General features: G+C 35.0%; 1 protein-coding gene across 12 annotated transcripts in view; it reads right to left on the reverse strand.

Annotated features, from left to right (window-relative positions):
• CHL1 (cell adhesion molecule L1 like) overlaps positions 1–27,943 on the reverse strand; it is a 201,400-nt gene that overhangs the window by 74,739 nt on the left and 98,718 nt on the right. For all 12 annotated transcript variants that reach the window (XM_055343975.1, XM_055343977.1, XM_055343979.1 and 9 more), the window contains one exon: positions 2,901–3,086. In XM_055343975.1, the coding sequence (XP_055199950.1) occupies positions 2,901–2,991 (91 nt within the window). In that variant the 5' untranslated portion in view covers positions 2,992–3,086. The remainder of the gene's footprint in view (positions 1–2,900; positions 3,087–27,943) is intronic.

A 27,943-nucleotide genomic window follows, 5' to 3' on the forward strand; every position in this document is an offset into this window, starting at 1 on the left:
TCACATCTACACATTTAATCTGTTCCAAAAGTTGTTCTTCTTAAATATATGAAGAAAATCTAGCTTTACACAGGTATGTATTTGAAAAAGGGTGAGATATTTTATCATCCTTTCTGATGATACACCAAAACTCAACAAGTGGTAGTTTCTCAAACTATAATAGCAGTAGTTTCTTTATTACAGTTTGGAATCTGAAATCATATCAATAAATTTTTCATATTCTATTTTACTAAAATGTTTTACCCATAGTGTTATTTTTAAAGATCTTATTTTGGGGCACCTGGGGGGCTCAGTGGTTGAGCATCTGCTTTTGGCTCCGGGCGTGATCCTGAGGTCTTGGGATCCAGACCCACATCGGGTTCCCCACAGAGAGCCTGCTTCTCCCTCTGCTTATGTCTCTGCCTTTCTCTCGGTATTTCTCATGAATAAATAAAATCTTTTTTAAGACATAAAATAAATAATTTTTTAAGTAATCACTACCATGCAATACAGGGCTCAAACTCAATCCTGAAATCAAGAGTTGCTCTACCAACTAAGCCAGCTAGGTGCTCCTATCCATGGCTTTTTAACCATGTATAATTTTGTAACATATAATAATAATTTAGAAAAAAAATACTGTTTCACGGACCCTGAGAGGTCCATGGTCACATTTTAAGCATTGATGGCCAGAATGGTAACTTAAAGCTCTTTCCAATTCTAAAAAAAAAAAAAAAAAAAAAAAAAAAAAAAATTGGCTTGATGAATCATTGAGTTTTCTTAGTTTAGGTACATTAGTCCAAGTTCAGTCTTTATCCATGGGATATTCACAAACACTTTAACAACATGCATAGAACATATACATACCTTCATGCACATTTACCTTATTTCTGATATCTACGTTTCTAAGTACAGCAAGTCTTGAGCTTATTGCAAATTCATGTTATTTAAATTGTATTACAGTTATAAAAGGTGAAGGATAATGCACAATAGCAACAGTCCCTAGGATATCAGCTAATAACTTGTGAACAACTTGTTTATTAGAACATTACTCTTCCTTAAATTTGCTAAGGTTGTAAAGTCTCAGCAATAACTGATTACTCAGGGAATGGAACTAATAACCTTTGAGTGTTTATAAGAATATATATTCTACATTATAAACCTTTTCCTCCATAATTAGGCCAATTACTAACACACCAGACTCCTTGACATTCAAATTGGATACCTGCCTTAGTTGCATTTGCTAGTGAGTGCTCTAGAGTACTGAAATAAATGGATAATATTCAGTTGTTCTGAAAACATGTTATTAATATTTCATAAAAATTGTTGTCTAAGGACATTGTAGCATGAAAGTACATAAGTAATCGAGACAGCCAGAATAAAAATGTGTGCCATGGATTAATATAAACTTTCAAATTCTTTACCACTGATGACCTAAATGAGAAAAGATGGAAAGAAAACGTATATTCTAAGAGAATATGGTCAGGAATCAGATCAGGAATCCCAGTGCATCTTTGTTGCTATGGGAGGGGGAATGTAAGATTATTAGCCCCTTTTCCACTAGTATCACCAAGAACTTTGCTCTTAATTTGGTACTGCACACTCAAACCAAAAGAATCTACTGAAGATGAATTATTTCTAGCTCTTGACCTGAATGTCTACAACTAGGTTGATCTATATTGTGGGTAGGCTAGGAGATTTCAGCTTGATTTAAAGAGAACTTTAAATCTGTACATCTACAAATAAGGTAGAATTCCTTAAGAAGCAAAAATATTCAAAGAGTAACATGACTATCTGTCAAGGACAATGGAAAGGGATTCTCACTTAGGACTGAACTAAAGGGCAGGGCTGCCCAAAGTGTATGATGTGAAACTGCTATGTGAAGTAATTTAAGGTGGCCCTCAGAATAATGGCTTAAAAACACATTATGCTATATAGTCAGAGACTTAACTGCCTATTCTATTCACATTCAGATAGAGTACTTCAGAAGAAATATTTAAGTTCAGAGTTAGCACTTCTCTTAATGTTTATTTAACTTGCTAAGCTCAAGTCTAATTGTCTAGAGCTTAGATAATGTGCAAAGGTCATTTCCAGTGCTAAGATTCAAATAAACAAGCAATGCCTCTTGTATTATAAGTCTCCAAATTACATATGATAAAGACAGCAGGGATAATAGAGGAAGCATATGGAAAAAAATATATCTAAATAACCTCTCAAGGGTATTTTACATCCCCTGTCCTTATAACACAAATTCTCCAAATCTACATTACAAAGCTGGTGCAGTATTACATAAACTGCATTTGTAAATGTATCATTTTTTGTCTGTTATTTTTTAGGTATGTAAAGATATATACTTCCATCAAACCATTGAATAGCCTCTTGATATAAACTCATGCTATGGAATGCTTAGATTTTCAGAATAGATATCTTATATTTCAGTTGTATAATAATGTTTTTTTAATATTTTCTTAATTCATTGTTTTCATTCTTAAATATACAATCATTTTGAAAAAAGTTACAAAATTATTCAGTTCCTTTTTATCATAATTGGTTTAAACCATTAAATTTCTGAATCATAACAGTTCATGAAATAAACCAATGAAGTACATAAAAGTAACAGCTGTTGGTAATACTGAAGAATATTTTATATGGCAAAACACCTGATCTATAGGTCATGTTTCCTGTTATATGTTCAGTTTGCATAAGAGGCAAAAAGCCTGAGCTGCAAAATAATTATAGCAAGTAGTCAAATAGAAGACATCCACATTTTTTAAAAGGCAATCATGAATTCTGATGATAGACTGCTGGAAAATAAATAGAAATATGGTAGAAAAATCACATCCTCAATCTATAAGTATTCTACTTAAAAATGAAAACACGTATATGAAATTCCATAAAGTAGGTATTAAATGCTGTCATTTTACCTGAAAGTGGTATTTCCATGGCTGTGGAGAATTTTAACAGGAAACAAATTAGAGATAAGATTAATCCTCTTCCACCTAACAGCATCTCCATTGCTCTTCAGGATGGAGGCAACTCAGGAAGAATAAATCGTAATGTCTCCTCCTACTTTTGGTTTAAAGCTGAGAAGAACGTAGTACACCTGGAAACTAAAAAAAGAAAGAAAAACAAAATGACATATACTTTAAGATCATATACTCTGAACTTCAACTTTTATTTGGAGAGATTATGCTTTGGCATTTTTCATATATGTATAAAATACTATACATTTAAAAATAGTAACTAAGCCTGCTGTTCTGCTATTTTTTATAATATTGAGAATATAAAAAGACAAAAATTCTATTTATATTTTAGTTTGAGAAAAGTTCTGTATGGATCATAAAGAAAAATAAAAACATTCCCTGCTTCTTTCCCCACAAAATGTTGAATTAGAACAATGGCTTTACTCTGCTTTCTCTGATCTCAATTGGCTCATCTATAAAAAATGGGAATTGGGAAAAAATTATCTTTGTGTGGCTTAGAAAATTTCCCTAAATGAAAAATAACTTACATTGATAATTAAAAATATTTTCAAATGTACCATTGCATTGACACATACTTTTTTGATAAAATAAATTATTCTAATCAACAAAACAAAATGTGGAAAAATTACTTATAAAAATCAGAACATTGCTTAACTACAGTAATTGAATTTTGCATATTTATACACAGTTGGGAGATACTGAACCATACAGAGAATTCTAAGATGAAAAATCAGAAGAAAATATTAATATCTTATCCTTTGAACTTTCTTTTTCCTTCTCTCTCTTTCTCTCTTTTAAAGATTTTATTTATTTCATTTGAGAGAGAGAGAGAGAAAGAGAAAAAGACAGGAGCCAGGAGGGGTAGAGAGGGAGAAGCAGATTCTCTGCTGAACAGCGAGGCTGAGGCAAGGCTTGATCCCAGGACCCTGAGATCATCACCTGAGCCAAAGGCAGATGCTTAGCCAACTGAACCACCTAGGAGTTCCCCTTCTCTGTTCTTGAAACACTTTGATAATAGTCATTTCAATTCATTATTTATAGTTATATGTCATCCTTTACCTGTAATCTATTACTTAATATTCTGTCCCATTGATATTTAATACTGATTTCTTTAAGGGCATTTCATAAATTTGTTTAATGATCCTGTCTTCTATTTGTTAGGAGAAAGACTTGGAAAATATGATGCTTTTAGGTGACCATATTTCCAGATTCATACATCAAACTATAGTGAAATAGAAAATACAAACACTAGATAGCTCAGTAAGTGACTACAGACTCAATTAAAATTAATCTCTTGATTTAGGCTAGTGATTCAATGGTCTCTAATTGCCATAGTAAAATAGCTTGCAGACATGAATTGTTCAATAGTGATGATCTGACTTAGGAATTTTAATGGTCTTAACTACATGGTCTTGATGAGAGAAATTCTTTCCCATAAAAGGATGCCACATTGAACCCCTGGCTTAAAATAAGGTTATAAATTAAGAGTCATAACATTGATGACACCAACAGTTTCCAGAATATGGAATGGTTAATTCTATGTCTGACCTATTCTCCTGCAGGGATTAGCTTCAATTTACCTGAGACTTATATGTTAAGAGGCTGTTACATAAAAGTCACTGGAAGTTAAAATGTGACTCCTTGCAAGCAAGACTCCATTAGGTGATGTTGATAGCTCCAAAATAGCTTTCATATTAAAAAGGGAATGTCAGTCATAATTTCATTGTCAGAATGCAAAAGGGCATACTGTTTAGTAATTCTGTTTTGCAACAGTAAGGTAGCAATAAAATTATATTCCCATTTATCTTTCTTCAAAGAATATGAATATGATGCCTCACAGCAGACCTCAAAGATAAAAGCAATTATCGGAACTTAGGATCGAAATGACAGTAAGGCAAGTACAAAATAACACTAAAATATTTTGAGACCTAGTCACATAAAGCTGATGTCTGATTGCTTATGTTAATGACATTAACTCAGATTAAAAAAAGAATCAATGAATTTTCATGGATTTAATCTTCCTTCTATCCTAGCTCATCCTTGGAAAGAAGAAAACCATCTGTGACATCTAACTCAAAAGAAAACAGATAGTGTCATATACAATTGACTCTTTCCAATTGACCCAAGCCTTAGCTTGTCTAGTGTGATAGTATGGTAAGGATTAGGAACACACTGGTTCTGAGACACAACAGAAACATGGACAGGCATGTATGTTATTCTCCCAAATAATATTGTCTAATATGCATATATCACTAATACTATAAAATGACCTCAAAGATCCCTCTGATGTTTTGAAAATAGCTCTGCTGGAGTAAGACTAGAAACAACGTATTCCCTTAACTTAAATTCATCTTCTGCTTTAAGAAATAGAAAAGAGAGTTGGCTTATCCTTCATCCATTTTACCTGGACTTCCAAGTACATGCAAAGATGCTAGAGTCCACAGGTCAGCTAACAGGAGATAGTGATACATAACGCATAAGAACATGAAAAATGAAGACAGAATATCATAGGTTCAAAGCCATCACTTACTACCATGTGGCCTTGGGAAGTTTATCCAACCTCTCTTGCCATTTCTACAAATGAATAGAGTAGTTCAGTCCTATAGTGCACTTAAGAAGGTTAAGTGAGGTAATGCATGGTTAGCACAGAAGAAGAAATGAAATTTACTACTAATAGTGACAGTGATGATGATTTTGTTGTTACTGATAAATAAGTAGAGTATAGCCTCCAGTAATAATATTCTGATCAAAAGAATATGGTTAATTTGTACATATTCTAATATAGTTACAGAATCCAAGGACTTAAAAAATAAAAGCTACTTCACTATTTAGTGGTGAAATGATACTGTTTTAAAATACTCTATTTTTTTTAAAGGTGGGGGATGTGTAGATTGATGACAAAAGTCTTCACTTCTTCTCACCTCCTTGTCTCCATGTGCTTTGCATATAACTTTACAGGTTCTCCCAGTAAGAAGCAATTTCCTCACTTCTGGAATCTGGCTGGACTTTGATCAACAAAATGATGTCTGAGCTTAGGCCTCAAGAATTGCACATTTTTGCTCTCTGTCTCTCTTTCTCTTTCTAAAACCCTGCTCAGTTTTCACTCAGCTAGCCTGCTGAAAGATGAGAGACATTACTTCATCACCACCTATAATCCAGTAGGCAAGCAACCACCAAACATTAAAGGGCAGCCATTCTAGAAGAGCCAGTCCCAGAAAACCTGCCAGCTGAACACAGGCGTAAGAGCCAGCCTGACCCATATTAGTCCAGACTGCTTAGAATCAGCAGAACCATCTGACAAGTTTCAGGGTCACCACCCCCAAACACCGTGCCATGGTTTATGATATATGTTAAGCTGGGGAAATTTTAGAAATGGCAGGCACTAGAAGGACCCCGACCTTCTTCTGAAATAGGTCTAAAATCCTCCTATGATAGATGCTCTCCTTAGACCAGAGATAAGGAGCATTCTTATCTCTGAAAATGGAAGGACACTGAGATGCATCCAAAAAAGCAGGTCTTTCTAGGGTTTCCACGCTGAGTAAACTTAGCCCAGGCCCCTTTTGCTCTATTACATTTTCCACAACTTTCTGCTCTTCATAAAATCCAGCATAAAAATGCTTCTTCGGGTCTTCATTTCCTTCTGAAGACTACTGTGTCACATAAAACTTACATTAAATAGATTTGTATGGTTTTCTCATACCATCCTATCTTCTGCTACAGAGACCCAGCTAAGAACCTAGAAGGATAGAAGGAGAAAAGATATTTTTCCTACTCTACACACCTAAAAACACAGTAGACTTAGGAAAAACAGTAAATGTTTCTTGTGTTAAAGCAATCTGCTTTAGTATGATTCGAAATGTAGAAATAGCTAAATGATATAGGAAGAAAAGAATAAAAGCATTCCTACCATATTGATAATTGTGGTAGCTGTATAATAGATACATATGGAGGTTCTTTATACTATCGTCTCTATCTTCAGTTATGTTTGAACATTTTCATAAGAAAGACATTTATAATGTAGCAATTCAGTCTGCTGAAATCAGAAAAAAGCCTAAATAATCCAGTACGATAAGAAGACTCCTTTAGCAAAAGGTGGACAGCACCTCCTGTTATACCTTTAATAAAAAGCAGAAAGTCTCTCTTTTTTTTTAAATTTTCTTTTATTTTTTTTTAATTTTTATTTATTTATGATAGTCACAGAGAGAGAGAGAGAGAGAGGCAGAGACACAGGCAGAGGGAGAAGCAGGCTCCATGCACCGGGAGCCCGACGTGGGATTTGATCCCAGGTCTCCAGGATCGCGCCCTGGGCCAAAGGCAGGCGCTAAACCACTGTGCCACCCAGGGATCCCCCAGAAGGTCTCTCTTAAGGCCACCATGCTATCAGACCTCTTCTGTTTAAACTATATTCAGAAAATTTGAGGTCCCTTTGAATGTAAAGTGTATGTATTCTACATATCCAGCACAAGTCCATAATTAAATGCAATATTTGTTCCTTTATGTTTTTGGAAGAAATATAAGCCCAACTTACAGTAATTATTTAAACCTGGGTAGCCATAGTACATCCTCTGGATGGCATGCTTTGATACTTAATTCACTGATTTTATACAATGTTTTCATTAGATTCTGTTAAATTCCATTAATAGAGTACAGAAAGGCAAAAAAGCATAAAATATGGTAAGAGTACACAGTCACTTTGGACTATTATTTATATTTATGTATACATGCTGTGCCTCTAAATCGAACAGAAACACAAATTATTTTAAAGTAAGTGTAAAGGTCTCCTGCTATTGTTGATATATTCTGGATAATAATCATTCCTAATAACCACTTGTTTTTTATACTTGACAGTAATGCTGTCATGGTGACTCAAAACATTTGACACTATGGTTTTCTAATGGTTTCATTGTATTACAAATCTTTTTTTCCCCTTTAAGTAAATAGATTACCACAAATACATTATTTCTGAATTCAAAAATAAAGAGATTATTACTTTATTGTAAAAAGAATAAAATTTGATGGTGTAGTGAATGGACCAAAAGCAGTTTAAAAAGGTAGATAGTCTGCGATAGTAAATTTCATCTTAGTGATATTTTTCACACCCTTGGCATCTTCTGTCAATAATTATTCACAAACATGTTGAAGTCAAATTTCTCAAGAGAAAATATAACAAGGCAACTCTAAAGAAAAAAAAAAAAGCAACTCTTAGGATCACTATTTTTAAAACTCTCATTTCCATGGCAGCAGCTTACACAAAGTAGCCATGTCAGCGACAGGCCATCTGCCATTTCTAAAGAAGGCATGGAATGTAAACAGCCCCCCCAAAAAGTGCTGTGTTGACATTCCTGTTCAGTAAGAAACAGCATTAACTTGTTTCAGCCACTATGAATTCTAGAGATTGGAATTAACTTCATGCGTGCTAAATCATTAAACAACATTTTTCTACTCAGGAAGCTTGAAATAGATCAGCAACTTTTATTATAGTCAGCAGGAAAGGATATATTATGACACTGACATCCAAATTGTAGTTTTAAAAATAACTCAGTGGATTTGTGTAATAGTCTGGGACAGTGCTATAACTTGAAATTGTTTAAATTTTATTTTCTCTTCACACTAAAAGGACTTAAGAATCACTAAGCTGCAAAGAGCAAGTGTCTTATATAAGGCCATTTGACATTTTCATGATGGGATAGATGTCACCTTCACTTCCCTCTGACCTCGGCTGTCCCTTTATAAAACTCCTTTTCATGCGATTGTCAAGCTAGTGTAAACTATTCCCTTGATTCAAGAATTAGGTCTTATGGGGAGGAAGTCCAGCACATTTCCATAAGCCTGAAGTGTGATCTGAATCACTCAACACCTGGAAACTGAGAAAGGATAAACACAAAGAAATTCAAAGGCTTTTGTTCAATCGTCTACTTGGCTAATACCATAAATCAATTTACAAGTGTCATAAACACAGTAATCCTGAAATAACTGTTAATGGCTTTTCCCTCTGAAAACAAAGGAAATATTGTATGTTATGGCCATATCCATTAAAACTCTGTTTCATGTCACCAAGTGACAAGACAAAAGAATTGCTTAGAGTGTTAATTTATCCTCCCTGCAGAAGATCAAAGAAATGTAGATTTTTATTATAAGCAAATTGATTTTATTGGGAAAATGTCAGCTTTAATTAATAATTATGTTGGATAAGGTAATATTATTAATAACACCATTTATTTAACTAAATAGCACAATATGGTGTGGTTGAGCTCTGATAGGAATATAACTGAATATAATCAATATTTTGTTTGTTTTGCCCTTCATTTACCTATGAATCTTAAATTCTTACCAAGTAGCAAGCTGCAATGACATCTAATTCGAATTATTTTATAATGGAGAGAAAGAAAGAAAAAAAAAACACACCAAAACTCAAGATCTCTTGACTGCAGGGATGGAGAAAATGATCTCACATCCCAACATATAAGGCAAATTCTGAATCATTTCTAACACACCTTATATACCAATGATGGTCATCCAAGGAATTTTTTTTTAAATTGAGGAAAACACAGATGTACAAAACACACAAAATTTACGTGCAGTTAATTTTTACATATATATAAATCTGTTTAATCACCTTTCAAATCTTTTATGGAGTTTTTGGTCACCAAAAGCATTCCATCAGCTTCATTCTTAGAGAACTCCAGATGACCAGTTAACAAGAAAGCAAAACCTGTTTGCATTCCCCCAAACCACTGGATCCCAACGAGGTTAGTATCTCTCCCCACAGCTGATGTTTGTATTATGTGGAGGCAGTCTGGGTTGTCTTAATGTCTAGAGAGTGCTACTAGCATTTGCTATGCAGGAATGCAGGAACCAGAGCCCCTAAATGACCCTGAGTGTTCAGCACAGTCCTGCCCAATGAAGAAGTGGCCTACCTGAAAGGTCTCCACTACTCAACTGTAAGTTCAAAAAGGCTGTGTGGTCAATAAGCCAGGGATAGGCTATACACACTATTCTATGCAGCTTTGAAAATTTTTCAGTGCACACTAGCATATAAAGGCAGACAAATTTACTTTACTTAATTTAGGATTTCATAAACTTTTCTGACTATGAAATTCTCTGTGTGTTTGTGTGTGTGTAACTTTTACCAAAATTCACATGTGGAAGAAAATTCACATGTGGAAGAAACTTCTTTATGAGTCATCAACAAATAACAACTGAAATATCAACAGTAATAGTTATCAGCCTTTAACATTTATTGAGCTATTTCTATGCCCCATAATTGCTTTTCATTGTGAAAAATTTGTTTAATTCTCACATCTTCATGATGTAGGTTTAATATCATAACAATTGAGATCCATTTAAATATAGGGAAACTGAGACACAAAATGCCCAAAGTCTTACAAATAAAATGTTGAGTTGAACTTAAACGGAATGGAAGTCAATGTAGAAACAATGGAATCTGTTTCTGGAATCACTGTTCTTAATTATTATGATAACTATTTGGAAAAAAAATAATTTTCAAGATTTAAAGATGTTTATTGACCATCAGAATAAAACTATAATAAAATACATCAAATTAATCAAATAAGAAATGTATGAGGCAACTATGGAAAATTTTCTACTGATTAATTCCATCAGATCTTAATGACTATTTCCTAGGAAAATAAGTTAAAATACTCTAATGGAACATTATTTTCAGGGATAAAAAAAATCCTGAGACTAGATAATCTAAAACTTTACCATTCAAAATTGTCTCAATCAGGAAGGTCCCATCACTTCTAATTTGAAAGAAAGGATTCATGGATTACATTCTCATCTAAAATTATCAAACAACAAACTGTCTAAAACTTAAGAACTGCAATATATGGGGGAAAGAGACTATAAGAGATTTCTGAAGTATAATCAAAGATTAACTTCAGGAAATGAATTCTTACAGAAAGCATCCTCTTGGATCCTTTTTCTTTTTCTTGTTCCCAGCCCCACTTCATAATACCTATAATTACAGAAGATTGTGAACAGTTTTGACAAATAAGCTATTGATATCCAGCTGGCAATTAGATCAAAGCTCAATTTGTAGAATTTCTTTTCTCATTCTCTACTTTTCTCCTGTCATTAAATAATATTCCCTCTATTTACTTCCTCTTTATTTATTCCTTATATATTTCAACTTGGCTCAGTATAAAAAAATTCAAAAAGGAAATGGAGTACTTCCAGACAAATTAAAAGCTCTTTTCTTTATTCCTTTTTAATAGACCAGTAATACAAACACATGTGAAAATGTTTCATTGAGTTTGGAAATCAATGATAAAAACTAAAAGCAAGAAATTTGGAATTTTTTAAAAAAGCATAATAAATTACATATCATGTTTTTTTACAACTACTTTTTTTTATTTGACCTCAAATAAAATTTTTTAAGGCCATGTCATTTTTTAAATTTCAATTCAATTAACTAACATATAACTTATTATTAGTTTCAGAGGTAGAAGTGATTCATTAGTCTTAATATAATAACCCAGTGCTCATTACATCACATGCCCTCCTTAATGTCCATCACCCAGTTACCCTGTCCCCCCACTCCCCTCCCCTCCAGCACCCTCAGTTTGTTTCTTATGATTAAGAGTCTCGTATGGTTTGTCTCCCTCTCTGATTTCATCTTGTTTTATTTTTCCCTCTCTTCCCCTAAAATCCTGTTTTGTTTCCTAAATTCCACATACAAAAAAAAAAATTCCACATACAAGTGAGGTCATATGATAACTGCCTTTCTCTGACTTATTTCACTTAGCCTAATACCCCGTAGTTTCATCCATGCCATTGCAAATGGCAAGATTTAATTTTTTTGATGGCTTTGTGTATATATATATATATCCATTCATCTGTCGATGTACATCATGGCTCCTCCCACAGTTTGGCTATTGTGGACATTGCTGCTATGAACTCTGGGTTGCAGGTGTCCATTGTTTCACTACATCTGTATCTTTAGGGTAAATAACCAGTAGTGCAATTGCTGGGTCATAGGGTAGCTCTATTTTTAACTTCTTGAGGAACCTCCACACTGTTTTCCAGAGTAGCTGCACCAGCTTGCATTCTCATCAACAGTATAAGAAGGTTCCCCTTTTTCCACATCCTTGCCAGTACATGTTGTTTCCTAAGTTGTTAATTTTAGCCATTATGACCGGTGTGAGAATTCTATATACAAATCAAAATGACAATTACATTTTAAAAAAATAGAAAACTCATTTTTAAAATATACCTAAGTTTGGGGTGATTTTAATGAAGTTTTCCACTTTTCTCTATTAACCAAATGCTTTTAATGAGCACACAGTAATTATAACACTAAAATGAAGGCTCAAGAGTTGTTTTTGCATCTGCTTATACACATATATGTAAGAGATTGTCCACTTCCTGAGGCAGGATCCAGATCTTATTTACCTTTACTGTGCCTGCCTAAAATATATGAGATACTTGCTAAATTTTTCTGAATATATGAATTTCATATGTATGTTCACAAAAGAATATACTCTGCAAAAATGTAAAGAGTAAATAAAACTTTAAAAACGACTTCCCCCCCCCAAAAAAAAACCACACTTTCCCCCTTGTTCACCCAAAGATAACTCAGAAATTAAATTTTCTGCCATACTTATTAAAGAAAATGTGGGTCTGAATATGTAAAACATTGATCTGAATATTGCTAGGCTTGTTGCAATAATGAAGGATAACAGAAAAAGAACTTTCAATAAATCTCATTAATTTTATCAGTGTCTATTTGAAGCCAGCTATATTCACAGGTTTTAGTGGTTCCAACAAGTGCCAATGGAAACAAAGCATTACATTTTCTAAAATTTACTTTAGAATACTTACATCATAAACTGTGTGAGTTATGTACGTGTGACTGAATTTTATTCCACCACATAGTGTGGTTAGGTAATATTTGAAAGGTTTTAATTAGGACTTTGCTAAACTTCCCATTAAATGTAGCAGAACCGGCTACCTCAAGTGCTTCAGCTATCTTTATGTTTCAAAATATCAGGTGGCTTGTTAATGTTAGAAGAATTTTTCACAGACAAACCAGTGGTATCCAGTATACAGGTGGATTCACTAAAAATGTTTGTCCACACGCAAATACCCTTTCATGAATAGGGTATAATAATCAAGCAAGCCCTACACTGACAGACACTTCCATTGCAAATCTAGGCTTAGGATTCCACTCATTTGCACAATGAGAGTTTTTTTAATTGTTTTTTTCCTGATTCCAGTTGGAAGGATAGTGAATCCTGTAGCTAGAACACCACATCCGCCACTAGAGAAACTTTCTTACAGAGTTCTATCACAGTACCTCAACATTTTAATGTCTGGGACTCCAGTGAGCTGAAAGAACAGAGTATAAATGTATGTATAACGTCTGCATGTGTGTGCACCCACATGTGTATAAGCACATGTGTACACTTAATGGCTACTAAATTTTTGTTCATCTAGGGGAACGTCAGCCTAAGACTACCCTTGTCAGATAACACCTGTAGCTGGGTTATGAGCAAGAACTAAAATGTTCATATTCGGGGGTAGCCCGGGTGGCTCAGTGGTTGAGCATCTGCCTTTGGCCCGGGCTGTGATCCTGTAGACCCAGGATTGAGTCCCACGTCGGGCTCCCTGCATGGAGCCTGCTTCTCCCTCTGCCTGTGTCTCTGTCTCTGTCTCTCTCTCTCTGTGTCTCTCATGAATAAATAAAAAAATATTTTTTTAAAAATAAAAATAAATAAAATAAAATAAATAAAATAAAATAAATGTTCATCTTCCTCTGAGTCTTGGAAACTACCAATATTTACAAAAAGCACCTAATGATGGAAAAAAATGAACAAATGAGATTAGGTTGTGATCCAATAAACATCAAGAAATCATTACATGCTATATAAACTCCTGTTTGGAGGCCTTGTCTCATAAAAGATAACTTTTTAAATCTGAAAAAGTGACACACCATTAACCTTAAACCTAGTCATTGGAGCGCCTGGGGGGCTTAGTCATTAAGAGTCTGATTCTTGATTTTGGCTCAGTTCATGATCTCAGGGTGGTGAGATCAAGCCCCGAGATGGTCTCCATGCAAAGTATGGAGCCTGCTTGGGATTTGTTCTCTCCCTAGCCCTTTGCCCCCTCCCAATCTATACACATGCTCTGTCTCACTCTCTTGCTCTCTTGCTCTCTCTCTCAACAATTGGTACTGGATGGTCCTTGAGTGTAGTTTTATTTTTCTTTAATCATCAGGGGCACTTAAGGATCTTATCATAACTAGGAGGGCCAGCATCATTAACGATTTCTAGTGAATATTAAACACATGAACCAGAGACACTGATGTATTCCTTCAGGGAGGACAAAGCTGTATTATGAAGATAACCAGTTCAAGGTTTGGGGTATCTCATTTTTTATTTCTATCATTATAATATTTTACAACCATTTACTATTTTTTAAGTTCTTCTGTTTCATCCTCACATTTTCTTTTCCAGTCTTTGAGGCAAAATCCAAAGCAATTTATCAGTTAAAAATGCTAAAGGTTGTATACTAAATTTCAGACTTCTTTTTCCCTTTGAAATTTGGAGTTTATAAAAATATCTCTCATCAATTCAAAACTTTAAGGTGAAACATAATGAAGGAAATCAACTGTAATCAATGAAATATAGGGCATATGAAAGAAATAGCATTCATGCATAATTGCAGTCTAAGTATTGTCCAAGTGGTATGTCTTTACTCAAACTCAAAAGAAAGGCATAAGCAATTTTGTTATAAATAATCTAATTGATACATGAATACCTCAGTATGTTAGAAATTTTAAGCTTGACACTATACAAATCCTAAAAAGTAATCCTATTCTTTTAAAATCATAAAATACAAAGTGATATTTCTAGGTAGTAAAGAGAAATTTATAAACAGCTTATAATTTCCTTTAGCTCATCATCACTCTGATGACGGCAGGACCTGACAAAGTTGATTGATCATCCTTTGTACTTTTATGAGATGAATTAATGCAAAATCCTAAACCAATGACCTAGATGCTAAACTGTTCAGATCTCATACTTGTTTCCCATGAATAGGAAATAAGAATAAGAAAGCAGAATCAGCCTTATATGTCATTCTGAACTGTCTTCTTTTATTTGTATAATAACCAGTTGGATACAATTTTCTGGGGTAAAGTTATACAGCTTACCTAAATTCATGTGTTTACAGTAGAAAATAATCTTACTACTTCTGATTCCTTTTTTAAAAGATTTTATTTATTTACCTGACACACACACACACACACAGAGTGTGTGTGTGCACAAGCAGGAGGAGCAGCAGGGAGACAGAGAAGCAGACTCCTTGAGCCTGATATGGGGCTCAATCCCAAGACCCTGGGATCATGACAGGAGCCAAAAGCAGATGCTTAACCAACTGAGTCACCCAGGTGCCCCTGACTTTTGATTCTGATACACACTTATTTTTTTTAGAAATTGTACTAAATTTTTATCATATACCATTTAAATTAGTTTTTATTTTATAATAAAAATACATCCCTGTAAAAGTCCAAAAGAAAGTAATGAAACTTATTACTATATAGAACTTTAAATATAATTTAGCTTGTTAATTAATAACAATAATTAAAGATTATACATTTCCCCTCTTCCTTCCCACTCTGGATAACAGGTCCAGAAACTTTTCTGTAGAAATATATATGATATATAATACAGTGTACAATTTATCATTACTACATAAATGCTACAATATATGTATGATATTCTGTTAAGTAAAAAGGCAATTTATAGAGTGATATTCATTGAGCAGGTAAGGTTTATGGGGCTCTTCCTGGGAAAGACAGAATTTATTAGTCATTCTAATTTCAGCTGAGGAAAAAATCATTGAAAGAAACTATTGGGCAGTCCAGGTGGCTCAGTGGTTTAGCGCCACCTTCAGCCCAAGAGCGTGATCCTGGAGACCTGGGATAGAGTCCCACGTCGGGCTCCCTGCATGGAGCCTGCTTCTCCCTCTGCCTGTGTCTCTGCCTCTCTCTTTCTCTTTCTCTCTCTCTCTGTCTCTCATGAATAAATAAATAAAATCTTTAAAGAAAAAAAGAAATAAAGATAACTGTGAAAGATTTCAAACTATCTGGCTATACAATTACAATTTGGATGGAGATCACTGCCAGTGTTATGAATGTTCTTAAATTCATCAACATTTCACCATTAATTCATTTATCCTGACTTTTTTTTAAGTACCAAAATGGAGTCACTTGGACTAAGCCTCACATCAACAAAACAAGACTTAATACCTAACGAAACTGTAGTTTCAATCTCTTCCAGGATTGCAATCTTAAAGCAGTTATTTTGCAAATTCCTGGTCAGCAGTAGTGAGGCAATTGGCCTGATAGACCCATTCTAAACCACATAGATGAGATCCATCCACTTTTCCCTTGTCCCTGCACTCTTCTGCCTGAGGTTCCCATTTTGTAAGGCATTTCAGAGCTCCTTTCTACTTGGTAGATGGGATGTTGCCCCATTCACGAATCATTAAATAAAACCAATTTGATCTTTAAATTTCCTCAACTAAATTTTGTTTGCTTAAAATTTATTGTCCTGAGTACAAAGAATATTCACTCTGGAACAATTTTCTTTTACATTATATTTTATAATTCTAAAGACATTACTATGTTCATTGATATATCTGGAGTCACTAATAAGTGACAGTGACCCCCCCCCAAAAAAGGGTTATGTGTTTGGATCAAACTTCATGTGAACTACAAGTGACTTTTTAGCCCCTCGGTACTTGTTCCTTGTTCTAGAGCTCCTTCTCCTAAATGAGAGAACTCAAACTATCATTCTTTGCTACTAAAATACTATTAATAAATGACAGCTGCATATATACTGTTTTCATAAATATTGTGGTTTGTCAGGCAACCTGAATTCAATATAGCCAACAGAGTCAAAAAGGAAGTAAAGTGAATCCATGACCAGGTATAATTACAGTACAATGTATTATAGAATAATTTGATAAATAAAAACTGCCACCCAGTCACCCAAAGTGATTTCTTTTTGGAAGAAGAGCTCCAGGCAGGAAGGCAATTTCCAAAAAATAGAAGCACAACAATGCCAACTATTTTACGGCAATGAAGCACTTCTTTAGAAGAAGTGATTTTCACAGCAAGAATTTTGCATTTTGTTCCTTATACTTTTAACTAGACAAGGCTGAGTCTCAGCAAAGTGCTATGTAATTGCAGAAGAATCCCTTCTCTGAGCAAACAAAAATCACCTCCATTAAGTGTTGAATCATTCTGTGGAGGATAATGGTACTCAAAAGGTAACTGCTGGTTCTAACAAGTCACTTTTGCTTGTTTATCAGGTTTGAATTGCCAGTAGGAGGTTGGCTATGAATTCTCTTAAGCAGGAAAAAAGTGTTTGTTTGTTTGTTTGTTTGTTTGTTTTTGCATTCTCTTGATTTAAAAAAAAATTCTCCAGAGATGAGTCGTCTGCCATCTGAAGCAATAGGTGATACCAAAAAAAGTGGTCTGGAGACCAAGCAAGCCATGTGTATTTGTGCATGAAGGAAAAGCTATGCAGAGGCCTTCTTGAGGCTCAGCCCATTCCTAACACACATCCTCCAGGGAGATGATGAATCCCATCTGTTCATGATCTGGTTCCTCAGCACTCCCTATCTGGGCTGTTAATATCTAGGTGTGAAAATTAATAAAGGGAAGCCCCACTAGAATTAAGTCAAGAGGTTTGGCTGGGGGAACTCTCATGTCCTGTCATTTTTTGTCAATTGCAGACCCAATTGAGACAGACTTTGCACACTTAGGTGCACACTTGGATTTACTCTCTCAGCAGGAGGAAGAAAGGCTGGCAATAGTGTAGCCAACAAGAAACACTCATAACTTAGCTAATTAAAAACCACTATACTTTAAACTTCCAGTTTACTCCAATGGACTTTTTGATTGTAACAGCCTTCCCAGCCCCCCTTTTCTTACATAAAAAACCTTCCTTTCCTTTGTTCCTCAGACTATGGTTTTGCCATCGCTTGGTTGTCCTGGAGGGCCATTCTCTGCTACTCCTGAGTAAGTTCAACTTTTTTTTTTTAAAGATTTTATTTATTTATTCATGAGAGACACAGAAAGAAAGAGAGAGAGAGAGAGGCAGAGACACAGGCAGAGGGAGGAGCAAGCTCCTTGCAGGGAGCCCGATGCAGGACTTGATCCCTGGACCCCAGGATCACGCCCTGAGCTGAAGGCAGATGCTCAACTGCTGAGCCACCCAGGTATCCCAAGAGTTGATTTGTATTTTGAACTCTAATGCAACCCTATAATCACTAAACCACAGAGATGGCCCAGATAACATTTCCTGCATCAGAGTAAAGAATTCACAATATTAAAATCAATTTGATTCCTGTTGTTAGCCAAGGGTCTGTTTCTCCAGTCCCGCAGAGATGAGGCAAGAATGGAGCTCTCTTTGAAGCTAACAAAAGCTTAAGGTCAGATCATCTCCATGGGATATAAAGCAAACCGGGGAGAAATGACAGCCAAATGGTATTTGAAGTGTTCCATCAGAACAAGGACTTCCATAATACAGATCATTCATGCATTATTGGATGTCTTTGTTCTCTCACCACAATGTTTGAAGTATTGTATGGTTTCAAAATATATGATGCCTTCCTTCCATTGGCTGAAAATAGCACTATTCTTTGAGAATTGTTATTTTATTTGTTCATACCATATTGAAAGGCACTTACAAATCTAAAATTAATTTTACTCACAATTCTAAAATTACAATATGCCTCCTTATAAAGCCAAAATGTTCTACATGGCAAAAAAAAAAAAAAAAAGCAAATGCAAATATAACATTAATAGTATTATAATAATGATAGTAATATCACTTTAATTTTCTTACCACAAATTACACTTTTCTGATCTCTTCTCTTCCTTTCTTCTTTTTTTTTTATTTTTTTTCTTCCTCTCTTCTTGTACTCATGTCATTCTTTGATTCTTTTATCTCATTATCTCTGTCTCTCTACCTCATATTTATTTCCCCATCCTCTAACTAGGACTCGGTTATAGTCCTTTTACTTGGTACCTTTCCAATCCATGTCTTATATATCAATTTCCAGATTCCCACATATCTTTTCATTTTTCTCTAATACACATTTTCTCATCTACATGCTTCCTATCACTTCACCATATTCCCCTGAATTCACTACCAATTCTACTGTTGTAATTATACACATATATATTTCAAGAAATGTAAAAAAAGATCTCATGTAATTGGTTTAACTGCTCTGCTCTAATTTAAGTCTGTATTATCTGTATTTTGTTCTTGACAGGATAGACAACCATTATGTCTAATAATATTTTTATGTCTAATAATATTATATATTATTATTATATGTCCACTTCTTCTCATTTTTTTAATAGATTCTAACAGATTTTGTCCCAGGTGTGTGATCATGGTCTAAAGAAGCACTTAGGGCAGGATCCCTGGGTGGCGCAGCGGTTTGGCGCCTGCCTTTGGCCCAGGGCGCGATCCTGGAGACCCGGGATCGAATCCCACATCGGGCTCCTGGTGCATGGAGCCTGCTTCTCCCTCTGCCTATGTCTCTGCCTCTCCCTCTTTCTCTCTCTGTGACTATCATAAATAAATAAAAATTTAAAAAAAATTTAAAGAAGCACGTAGACCCTCTGACCTCTTCAGGTTACTGTGATAGGTGTAAGAGATGAACCTGTGACTCAAGGGTGGGCAGTGAAAACAATTCCCTAAGAATTTCTAAACCTTCTTTTGCTTTGTGGTCATGAATCTATGAAAGAATGAGTCAGAAACTACCAATGACCATGGTTCTACACTCACAGAGAAGTAAATGAGAAAAGAAGGGAGAAGATAAGAAAAGAGAAAAGGAAAAAAAGAAAGAAAAGAAATGTACACAAATGAAAGAGGACTTTAACCACTTCCATTTTGACCTGTCTGTATGTTCTAAGTTCTTCTTTCCAGCTTCTTGTTTAAATCTGGCAAAAGACCCGAGAGAAAATCATTCCATGATGGGAACCCAAACTACCCTTTGTTGAGGTACCTACATGATTGACCTCAAAACAATGATTAACCTGATCTTTACGACCCAGCTGCAGTATCCACCGACCTTTCACCCACATTTTCCTTAACAAATCTAGAAGTACTTTCAGCACCTTGGAGACAGCCTTTAACACATTAGTCCAACTGTCTTCCCAGTGTTGGTTTCACTAAAATAATCCCTTTCTTGCTTCACCACCACTTACTTGTCTCTCTGCCTTTGAATTTTGTCAGTGGTGCATGACGGAGTTTGTCTGTTTGGGACCTCTGGAGCCAGGTGCTCTTAGGCCCTCAGGCCTGAGTCACACAAAGAGAAGCAGAGATGGGTATGAGAGAGGTTAAAAGCATGTGAGTCCTAGTATTAGGTATCTCTAAGGCCAGGTCCACCCATATTTTCACGTAGTTTTCATATATGATGAAATGAATTCTGAATTAAGTACTTAAGTTTCGGTCACTTGCAATATCTATAAAATATACAAAAATCTATATTTGAGTACAGAGCGTAACTCAGTGATAGGCCAGGAATAATTTCCAATTTGGAAAAAAAACAGGTAAGTATTTATCAATTAAGTAATTGATTGCATAATGGGATATTAAAGTAGAAATTTCAGCTGAGACAACAGAAGCTCAAGAAATAAATTCCAAATAATATGCTACATAAATCTCAGCATTCACCAAGAAGAGGCGAAACTCCTTCCCAAATCAAAGACTTTAAAAAAAAAAGAGATGAAATGTTGAATGGAAATTAGAGGAGTATTTCATCGGGGAGAGTTGTACTGTGATTCTGATTCCTACCCTCCCCCAGGAAGGAGACATGATATGGCTCCATCTTCTAAACTCAAATCAAATGAGAATTAAGAGTTAGTGATGATTTTATGACCAACCTACAATCATTTCTTAAAACATAAGCCTGGGATCAATGGAACAGAACATACTTCATTCACTAGATAAGTGGCCTGATATTTGGTAAGTAGCAAATAATTAATAGTAAAGGAAGTACAAAAGAAAAGCCAAAGTCATTGCTTTGCTTTATCAGCCTTTTTCATTTGCACAGCAAATTGTGCTTCATTGACATTATAATACTTCCAATTCAAACTGCACATTTAAAGGCAGATAATTTATTTTTCATTGTTTTAGAATAGGCCTAACATTTCCCTTTACATTTTTATTTAGGGACCCTGCTAGAAGTGGGTGATTCAGAACAGGAAAAAAAAATTACTTTTGAAGAGAAGTAGAATTTGCCAGCTAATATGCCTCAGTGGCGTAAGGATTATTTTAGGCTTATTATCTTTAAGAAACAGCAGGCAAATGAGAAACTTGGAGTTATCCTTTTGTAACAGACATTTACATTTATAAGGGAAATCTCCTTTTGTAAGGGTGTCGTCTTGGCTGTACCAGGAAGAGGGGGGAGGACTCTAAATCTAGAAGCTCTTATCAATATGAAGGCAACAACTTAAATCTACATAACAACCTGACCTTTGTTTACTGTGTTTTTCCAGGTAAACTTCCAAACAGGCATCCCCTTCCCCCCAACATCTTCTTTTGCTTTAGCTGAAAGAAGGTATTTAAGGTGATGGCTTGGGCTATTTGGGAGAGTTATTCAGTTTTCCTGAGGTATCTCACATATATATAGAAGGTATACAGGTTATTAAACTTATGTTTGTTTTTTTCTCCTGTTAATCTGTCTTTTATTACAGGGCTTTTTTTTTTTAATTATTACAGGGCTTTTCAATCAAGAACCTAGGAGAGTAGAGGGGAAACTATTTTTCTACACTCACACTTTCAAGGAACAAAACAATAGAAAATTCTGAACACATAATCTCTTATTATAACTTCAAGCTACTTTTTAATATGGTTTTTGATAGTAGTCGTAGTGATGGTGGTATTACTTTTGTTTGACTTTTACCCACATAAGTCCCATTTAGTGCTTTTGCCCATTAGTCAAAGGGCAAGTGATGTTTAAGCAGCTGCTCCTTTTGCACTTTTGCAGTAGTAGAAACTCTCACAAATTAAATGCTGTTTGCTATTTGCCTTCTCTAACCTTCTTGGTATGGTAATTGTTTATGTAAGGAAAGGAATTCTGCATGGACCTTTAGCTCCTTATTATTCTAATAGACCCTCCCCAAATATGTGTTTAAGCCCAGCTTTGTCTCTCCACTCTGATAGATGCAGAATGGGGATTGGAAGGCAAATTGTGTCTTATCAACAGAAATGAATTGGTGGAATCATATTTATGGCAAACAAGAAAGAAAGAAAGAAAGAGAGAGAGAGACAGATGGGAAGAAAAGGAAAGAAAAGAGGGAGGGAGAGAAAAAAAAAAAGGGAGAGAGGACTGGAAGGAAGGAGAAAAAAAGCCGAAGTTCCATTTATCTATAAATTATCATTTTAATAAGTATAATTACAATAATATGTAATATAAAATATCTTAGAATGGCATGACAGTGGCACACAGCAAGCATTCTATAAATGTTTATTAAATCAGTAAGAATGAATAAATTAATGACTTGTAATATTATGCCAATTAGGCATATATTGTCATGCATTTTCACAGTGAGTAGTCTGAAAGCTTAATTCTGGTTAACTTCACTTCTGAAAGTAAAAATACATTCCATCCTGGGATGTGGTGAATCCAACTTAGTAATTATGATGATTATGTTAGTTTTCACTGCGGTGTACTTTTGCTAATATAATAATTTTGTTTTCAGAAAAAAGAATAATATACGTACCCCCTTGTTCACTGCAGTGTTATTTACAATAGCCAAGACACAGAAGCAACCCAACTATATATCAATGAATGAAATAAATTGTAGTACACACACACACATTCTCTCTCTCTCTCTCTCTCTCTCTCTCTCTTCCTGGAATATTATTCAGCCATATAAAAGAATGAAAATGTGCCATTTTCAACAACAAATTGTCTTTTGTACACAGTCATTATTTTTCAAATATCACTCAAAATGTAACCCTAGTTTGTTTTTCTAAGCTCCTACAATTAAATATTATGTAATACGAGTTCTGATTAATTTATATTTATAGTTAAGATAAAAAATAGCCTGCTTGATTCCAACCATTATTATTAATTCTTTTATAGCCTTTCCCCATATTAGCATCAGGAAGCATAATGTAACACACGTAAATATATTCAATGACATCTTCAAGTCATAGTGGCTCAGAATCATTTGTAACCTTTGACAGCAGCACAAGAGTGAAAGATGTAGGAAATTCACCAGCATCTCAACAAACATTAGAACACATTCTGTTTGGCCTTTGATTTCTGAATAAATATTCCACATTTATTGAGAGGGGGTGGTTGGTTTGTTTTACATTTTTTTGTTGTTGTTGTTGTTGTTTTTGTTTTGTTTTGTTTTGTTTTGTTTTTTTCAGAAAAACAGAGAAGGATCCAACTGGTTGAAAATACAATCTATTTCTTTCCCAGCCAGTCAAGTTTTCTTTTATAGTTCCTACCTCACCATTTCTAAACATTAACAACTGCATAATAGTTCATTGTTTAAAGGAAGTAAAATTATTTACTTTCTTTTTTAATTATTTACTTTCTAAACTAATCTGAAGCACTGTGCTGTATCTATATATTTATATCCAAATGGAATCAATAAACATTTATTTGGTCTTACTATAAGCCCACAAATCAGGTTGATAATAATCATTAAGAAGCATTGGTACTTCATTTAAATAAGAACATTAATTTTTCCCCCCAACAAGATTTACCTCCTGGGGCTTGGGGAATCCAACTTACTAATTATGTTGGCTATATTAATTTCCACTGTGGTGCTGTAGACAGTGTTTCTCATGTAATAATTTTATACTTAGAAAATAATTATTTTAAAAGGATATACTAAATGCTTATACAAGCTGACTCTTGATCTCCACAAGTAAAATAGCAAATTAAATAAGTCTTCAGTAAAGGCAAGCAAAGCTTTGTGATTGAATATGTGCACTTACCACAGATAGTCCCTCAGTGTCTAAAAGATTAGACCCCCATTCAAGCAACAGCTGCCTTGTTTGCATTACCACAACAACCTTTATGGTCCTGACTTAAAGCACTTTTAATAAAAATGATATGTCTGCCACTTAGATATGTTTCCAGCACTTAAAATACAGAGTCAGCATTTCTGGAATGTGAATTTGTGAGGAACGCCTTTATCATTTCCAGAGCTTATACACAGTAGCAAATGCAATAGAGAATGAGACATTGATAACAGATAGTTTTAACATAATGATAAGTGCGAGGTGAATCACTGTCAGCTCTTCTTTCTCCTGTTTAACACTGATATCAAAATAAGCACTTGGATTCAAGGCATAAGTATAAATCCTGCCTCAGAAGGAGTATTTCCAAACATGTAAAGGTTATATTCATAAGCTGAGCTGCAAAAGACAACTTTCCTGCTGTGAGGCTCCACAGGACCAGCACAGTCAGCAGGATGTTAAAAGTCCTGCTGCAGACATATGTTAGCAAAGCTATTGGATGGGTCCAAGGCTCATTATGTTTGCTGACAATCATTTTGAAAAAGCACAGACCAAACACTTCTAAGGCAGCCAGTACAAATATGGATCAGTCAAAATTTCTAAAAGGAAGAAAAAGGTGTCCTTTAAAATTTTCTTATTTGAAGAGTAATTATACGTTAGTAATTGCATTTATCAATGTTCAGAATTTTTTCTCCCATGACTGCTTATATGAACCAGATTATTTTTATTGTAAGTTTATATTGATGGTCTTAAAACTGCTGTTACAAGAAAACCAACTGTATGGCCACACGGTAGGGCTTCTTTCCACTGCTGGGTATTTAATTCCCTCTGAGGAACAAAGAATAAAAAACAAAACCAAAATCAACATGAGGAAAACTGTATAGTTTACTTATTCAATTTATTTTGCAAGTGACCACATAAAATGAAAAGATGAAGGTAAACATATCCATAAAAATAAGGAAATAGCATTAGTTATTTCCTTATACTGTTAAAAGCGTACATTTTATATTTCCAGGGGATGAAGCTATTCAAAACTCATTTGCCTTTGCTAACTTCAAAATTAACAGTTTCATTTGTTAACAAATCTTTTCTTTTGCCCTTGTCTTAAGAGAGTCACTAGTTCATTATTATATTTTAAATATTTTTTTTATTTTTTATGATAGTCATACAGAGAGAGAGAGAGAGGCAAAGACATAGGCAGGGGGAGAAGCAGGCTCCATGCACCGGGAGCCCGATGTGGGATTCGATCCCGGGTCTCCAGGATCACGCCCTGGGCCAAAGGCAGGTGCCAAACCGCTGCGCCACCCAGGGATCCCTCATTATTATATTTTAAACATGTATTAAACACGCAATTCTCCTCTTATGAAAAATCCTATATTAATGCATTAAACCATACAAATGTCATCTATAAATTAATACAAATGAGAATTACTGTTATTAAAAATAATTACAACTATCATCATAGCTAACATTTTTGTGTGTGCTTACAGCTGTACTCATCTTAGTGGCATTTGAAATTCACAGTGATTCCACAAAATTCCCCTTACAAATGAGGGAAGGGGTCCATACAATCGTTGAAAAGATTTAACTGAATGCCTACTATATTCCAGGTACAAGCCAGCGGCTGGAAGTAGAGAATCTGGAGGGCATGGCTCCTTCCCCAATTATATTAGGAATAACTAATTAGAATTTGACACTGAAATAAACCAATTAGAAATCAAGAGAAGAAAGGAAATACTTTGATAATTTGATAAGGTCTTTGATAATTTACACAATTAAGTGACTAAGAGCAACTAATTTTCTTTTCTAACTTAAAATACTTGTACAGCTGGCCCTCATTATTTGCAGACGCTATATGTATAAATTTACCTAGTTGCTAAAGTTAACTTGTTCCCCCTGAATCAGTACTCAGGCACTTTTAAGGTCATGTACAAACATGTGCAGAGCACAGGAAAATTCAAGTTACCTAGCACATCTGTTTCAGTTGAAGTTGAACAGGGCGATTCTCCATCTTCTTCCAATTCTCATATTGTACTTGAGTGCCCTTTCCATGGCCTATTTTATTTTTCTTATTTTTATGCTTTTCACTGGTGATTTTGCTATTTAAAATGGCTTGTTTGGGATGCCTGGGTGGCTCAGTGGGTTAAGCAGCTGCCTTTCTGGCTCAGGTCATGACTCCAGGGTCCCAGAATGGAGCCCCGCAGAGGGCTCCCTGCTTAGTGGGGAGCCTGTTTCTCCCTCTCCCTCTGCCCCTCCTCCCTGCTTGTGCTCTCTTTCTCTCTCAAATAAATAAATAAAATCTCTAAAAATAAATAAATAAATAAACAGCAAGCTGTTTTATTGTATTTTTTAAGAGATTTTATTTATTTATTCATAAGAGATAAAGAGAGAGAGAGAGAGAGAGAGAGAGAGACATAGGCAGAGGGAGAAGCAGGCTCCATGCAGGGAGCCTGACGTGGGACTCGATCCTGGGACCTCTGGATCACACCCTGGGCCAAAGGCAGATATGCTCAACCGCTGAGCACCGCAGGCATCCCAAAGGTTTGCTGTTTAAAAGCATATTGCTGAAGCTCTGCCTGGTGTTCCCAAGTCCAAGAAGGTTGTGATATGTCTTGTGGGGAAAACAGTTACACTGAGTCTTATTCAGAAATGAGTTATAGTGTTGTTGGCACCAAGTCCGATGTTAATGAATAAAATAGTATTTACTAAATAAGGTGTCATTAAACAAAACCATACTTAAAACAAGGTTATGAATTGATTACTTGACTAAAATGTTGTGCCCAGGAGCTAACAGAAACCTAACGTTGTATTTCCCCTAGGAGCCAGGGTTCAACATTCACTTTGTATTTGTGACAACTTTATAGAATATAACTACCACGAATAATGAGAATCAGCTGCCAGTGTTTTGGTTTTTAGTTAGATTTCATAACATCTCTCATATTCTGAATGAGTTTCAGAATAAAACCACTTATCTTAATCTGTAAAATATTAAACAAAAATTCAAATATTAAATAACATTCTTAATAAGTACATTTACAGAATTAAACAGGATACTAAGTTTTCATGTCTTTAGGAAAAAAAGAAACAAGTTTTGCAGCAAGTGCATTTTTAATCCCCAAAGTACTATATATGCATTTGTTCTAAAACTCCCTTTTAAAGGAAGAATATGGGAACCCCGGGTGGCTCAGCGGTTTAGCACCGCCTTCAGCCCAGGGCATGATCCTGGAGACCCAGAATCGGAGTCCCATGCCAGGCTTCCTGCATGGAGCCTGCTTCTCCTTCTGCCTGTGTCTCTGCCAGTCTCTCTCTCTCTCTCTCTGTTTCTCTCATGAATAAATAAATAAAATCTTAATAAAAAATAAAGGAAGAATAGTGTTTTCTTAGAGAAGACTAAAAAATTAAAGCAAAAATAAATGTCTATCTATCTATCATTTGTCTATTTGTGTTTTTTGAGGTTTTTGTTTGTTTGTTTAGCTTGAATCCTAAGCTTCTAATTCACACATTTTCCCCTAGATCACACCTCACTGTGTCATTTGATCTGTTTTCTGATGGAAGAGATAGTGATTAAAGGTTTTGAAAAGGATGGAATGTAGTAAACATAATGATTAAATACTTATCAGTCTCACAATCAAGCTTGACTCAAGCCATGTTGAATGATAAGCTGTTTTCTCTATCTAAAGATGCTGTTCTTCGTCCTGTTGATTTAAAAAAAACTTTTAATGTCCATTCCTGTGGACAAAGCCTGACATAAGGAGAATACAAAGTTAAAACAGAACACATGCATGCCATTTGTCAGGAAAATGCTGAAAGCTTTAACCAGTAGAAGTGTGGGGTTGGCAGGGAATCACTCACATTCTCCTACATGGCCCCCCAGTGACAAACAGCATTTGTGAGACAGCAGGCCAGAGGTCAGGGTAAAATCTGTAGAAATGGAACTGGGCCAAAAAATAG

Source organism: Nyctereutes procyonoides, unplaced genomic scaffold, assembly GCF_905146905.1.
Source record: "Nyctereutes procyonoides isolate TBG_1078 unplaced genomic scaffold, NYPRO_anot_genome, whole genome shotgun sequence".
NCBI classification, from domain to species: domain Eukaryota; kingdom Metazoa; phylum Chordata; class Mammalia; order Carnivora; family Canidae; genus Nyctereutes; species Nyctereutes procyonoides.